Here is a 4,714-nt window from a genome sequence, read left to right as displayed (position 1 = left end):
TTTAAAGCAAGTCATTAACATTTTGCCTATCAAAATCTCCTAAGTGATACAACAACAAAAAATATTGATAGAAATAAGAATACTATACAAATTTATTTTCTCCCAAGGGAAACAGAGCACAAGTTTTCCTGAACTGACTCAAGTACACTGCTCAAAGACTAATGCCTGTTAACATCTGGGGCAAAATGAAAACTAAAAAAAAAATACTAAACTACATGTTTATCTTAAGTATGAAAAAGGCCACTACAAAAAAACAAAACCTTAAGGAAAGTTTCAGATGTATTAGAAAACAATGCAGATTATGGTGGATCTATATAAAGAATCTATTCTCTCCCAGATATGACTGGTCTGTATAGCACAGCAGAAAAGATGAGAAGAGTCATTACAGTAAATTATACAACAGAATTTCCAGGAGACTGGAAACCAAGTCTCCTATTCAAAGCAGAAGCTAAATCAGAAAAGCCTGCACATTACGTTATGTACAGCAAATCCCTTTCCAATTTTCACTTAAATAAAAGCCACGCAAGCCACAGCTGCTGCACTTCAACCTCTTCCAAACCATTTCGCCCATGTCTTTCCTGCCCCCAAGTTTCACTCCCATTAGATGCAGCCACATTCTGTGAAATGTCAATTGTTTCTCTGTTCTGATCTAATCCACTGTAGCCCTTGGTCATTCAAGTGAGTTTTCAGAGAATCTGTAAAACATGGCAATAACTTACCACATGCTAAAAAACCCTCTACAAACTAACAAACCAAACCCAACAACAACATGCCCTCCCCAAACTTGTTAACAGAATTTAAATACAGTTTAGTTTCTCCTTTTGAATCCCCCAGACACACATTGTCACTGTAAGGTGTCCCTGACATAACAAGCTTCCAACTTTCTCTTTTCTTCTCTGCTCTACTGCTGAGGAAGCAAGTGACCTAACATGCTGTAAATGGAGGACTGCTCGGAAAAAACCCTCTCCTCCTCACCACAACCTTTTCATATCTAGCAAAATACCTATAAAAGGAATCAATGAGTGTGGCATTCAAACAAGAAGGAAGTGGCTCTTTTAATTTTGACTAGTTTATTACCCAAATACATGGCACAAGACTATATCCCTGGGGGTACATGTACAACCGGGAAAAGAGTCATTTAGGGCAGAGAGGTGGGACAGGAGACAGACCGAAAAACCAGCCCTCTTTAGAGGTACCAAGGGAACTGTTCGCTGTGTTCACATTCCAAATTTTGGCAGTATGTCTGCCATTATGCTATGTCTATTATGTCCTCTGGAGACGGACACCCTTCCCTTTCCTCTTAAAAGACAGTGTCAAAACCAGACATTTACCTGTAGGGCCAATATGAATCCATGAGCTGCATACATGACTGTATTAGCTAAAGAGCAGGCCACTTTGTGTAGCTGTACATCACATAAAGTGACTGAACAGTAACAATAAAATCTGCAAGGGTTTGTATGTTCTCCAGATGTGACATCTAGAAAAACGTATCTTTATTTTTCAAGCAGCCTCCAGTTTTTCAGAGGAAACAGAAAGCCACAGAAAAGGAATGGGGAACTTAATTCTACCATCTGATTATTAGAGGCTGTTAACTCTTCACCTAACAGACCAATACTGGATATTAAATTTGCTTGAGACAGGAGTTAAAAACTCAAATTTTGTTTCATTTCCACATATATTAATGACAGGAACAAGTACTCCTCAAAATGAGCTCTCCTCAGACACTGTTTGCCAGCTAAGGACAAACCGCTTTATGTGACTCATTTGTAGGTTCCATCTTCCCCTCTGGGCAAGGCAGTAACAGACACAAGCGTCACACTGATTTTATTGCCTGCAGGGGGTTTTTAGTCAAAATCTTTAGGGGTTAAAGCACCATTCCCATGGTGAATGTGATGACAAACACCAAAGCATAGATTGTTTCCACCAAACAGGCAGTTTGGGTATTGGGTCTTAGCCAGCAAAGCAACCTACCTGACAACACAAAGCAGAATTCCTGACAGATACTAAACTGCACTTTTTAAACACCCTTCTGCAACTGAATTTCTCTCAGTGTTCTCATTTGGGTCATTATAACAGTGAACAGACTTATCACTGCTGATGAGCAAAAATTTAGTTATACAAATGACTACATACAGTTGTAATGAGGCCAAAATAGACAGATAGATGGAAAATCACTTCACCACAAATCTATGTAGAAAAAAACTTATTTTAATGACTTAGGAAGATGTGATTGAAATTACACTAAATACTTTATCAGCTAAAAGAAACCCTGTGCGCTCCAGCTGCTAAACTGTGCTTAAATGCTGCCCTCTAAAGGTCTCGGAGCCACTGGCATAACTTTCACTTTCTAACAAAATTTCAAAAAGGGTGAAGAATTTACTTCAATCTCAGTTAAGCTGAAACCAATGAAATCACAAAAAGTGAAGAGGCTAAAAGACCTGCAAACAGAGACAATGAGAATAAATTCACCGATGTTCATGATAATTATTAACCAATGGCAAGATTATATAATCATCATGCTAGGAGGATTATTTCATTTACCCATTAGAAACAATCTAAAACAAACTCTGTGCAAGCAGACTCTTATGAGTCTTGGTCTCAGAAGTATTCTGCATTCTTAAATCTTTATTTCCAGGTTAGATCTACTTCATGCAATCTTCACTGAAAACTTCTGTCTTTTAAAGGTAAGATTATTACAGTTGAAAACTCAGTAATTTGAACTTACTTGTTACGTATCACTGAAAGCCATTAACACTAATTATTGGTTATATTGCTATGAGTATAGTACAGCATTAGCCAGACATAACTGGCCTAAAATCAGATATCCAGAGATCACCAAGGCAGGTGAGCAACTCCCTCCAGCTTCTCTAAAAATTGTGTGGTGTCATTTAAAACTGAAAAAATACCATCATTTTCACTGATTCAGCTCTAACTTTGTTAATAAAAGAATAAAAGGAAAAGGTTTTTCTGGATATCTCTGGCTACTAGCCAAGACTAGAAGCCATCAACTGATTATTTGAGTAGGTCACTACAAAAAATCATGACAAGTGTAGGGAAAAAAAACACTGTAAGGAAAGGATGCCATTTGTGATACTCTAATCTGGGACTTAAAATTGCCAAGAATTTGAGTGTTTATCTGTTGCATAACCAGCTGCCCTCAGTGTTTAAAAATTAATAATTTTTACCTAATTCATACAAGGCTTGTTTGCTATTACTGGTTTTACATGTGATGTACCACCCCTTACTTCTGTTCTTCTGCTCACTACTGACCTTGTTCTTCGTAAGGGTCATCTGGGTCATCTGCAACCAGCTCAGCACTGCTCGGTGTTTCATGGTCCTCCTTGGTCGCAAATATAATTCTGTCTTTTCCTACCACATAGGAAACAGGAAGCAAAAGTTCAGATAAATCTGAGACAGAAAGAGAGTCATTTACAGAACCGCCATGGGGTAATGAGATATTCATCGTGATGCACTAATGTTAATGGTGACTGAATTCTGTTGTATTTAACCATCATCTTCAATTACAAAAGTTACTGGCTCAGAGGAGCTCATACACACTGAAATTCTATTCTTCCAAAGTTCCAATTTTCACAGCAACATCCTGTAATGGCTGCAGATCACAGTACAGTGCACTGAACTGTGAAGTTAAAAGGCTGTTTCAAAACAAGCTCAAACTACTCTGTCACCAGGACTAACACAGGTAAAGGAGTTAGACTAAAAAAAAATGAAGAATGAAAGAAAAAACTACACTAAACAACTGTTTAACAGGATACTTATTAATAACAGTGCTCTTCATTAAAGACTAGTGTAATATTTTACAGTAATAATCTGAATTAAATACTTAAGAGAACCATCATATAGTGAAGAACTAACTATACTGACAAGTGCTGTGAACACTCCCAAGGACAGAAACTGAACACAGAACACTCTCTGCTCTTGGGCCGCTCTTGATTTAACCAAGAAGTTCCATAGCATGGTGGGGAGGCTTGGCTGGAAACCCGAGTAGTTTTCTAACAGCTCTGTAAGACTGTAACAAACACTCCAAGGCAGGCACAAGCAGAAAAGAACAGCTAAACTCTTCTCAACACACAACTGAGTGTTTATTGAGTGGGAAAAAATGGTAAACTCCCTGAGAATTTTCCCAATTCATAAAGACCACTACAGTGACTTGGCACATAGGAATTAGGGTCTTCTGGCCCCTCCACATGACCTCAGACAGCAGATGTTCAGTAACTTCCTTTACTTTGCCCAGTATCCAACATGCATTTAAACTTCTCTGAGAAACAGACAAATCCAAAACCTTTTAAAAAGGGAAACAGTTTTCTGGCAGCTCTGCATTATATTCCAGCAAACTTTAAAATATGGAATGTTAAGTCATTTCTTATACAAAAGGAACTACAAACACGTGAACCCTTGTCACAGCAATTCTGTAGGGCTGCATAAGGCAACTTACAGATCTTGCAAAACTAAATAAAGCACAGCATAAAACACAAAAGAGGTCTGTAAGTTACGGGGGCCTCACTGTGGTTTGTAACCAGCATTCATTCTGCCAAAGTTTGTAACTTAAAAATTACATGTAGAACTACAAAAAGGCTTTGTTTGTTTTAGTTTTGTTTGTTTGTTTGGGTTTGGGTTTTTAGTTTGAAACTTTACATTTATCCACTTTGCATCACTTAAGAAGTCGGGGATATATGTATATATGTCTACATATATA

At 37.8% G+C, this 4,714-nt stretch overlaps 1 protein-coding gene across 1 annotated transcript in view; it reads right to left on the bottom strand.

The window, feature by feature from the left end:
* CHCHD4 (coiled-coil-helix-coiled-coil-helix domain containing 4) overlaps positions 1 to 4,714 on the bottom strand; it is a 10,356-nt gene that overhangs the window by 4,493 nt on the left and 1,149 nt on the right. Inside the window, exon 2 of the mRNA XM_027882655.1 lies at positions 3,271 to 3,369. Coding sequence (XP_027738456.1) covers positions 3,271 to 3,369 — 99 coding nt within the window. The remainder of the gene's footprint in view (positions 1 to 3,270; positions 3,370 to 4,714) is intronic.

This window comes from Empidonax traillii, unplaced genomic scaffold, assembly GCF_003031625.1.
Source record: "Empidonax traillii isolate 1590-97213 ecotype Southwest subspecies unplaced genomic scaffold, ASM303162v1 scaffold109:size1658292, whole genome shotgun sequence".
NCBI classification, from domain to species: domain Eukaryota; kingdom Metazoa; phylum Chordata; class Aves; order Passeriformes; family Tyrannidae; genus Empidonax; species Empidonax traillii.
Note: the sequence above shows the minus strand (reverse complement) of the source record. Positions and strands in the feature narration are given on the sequence as shown.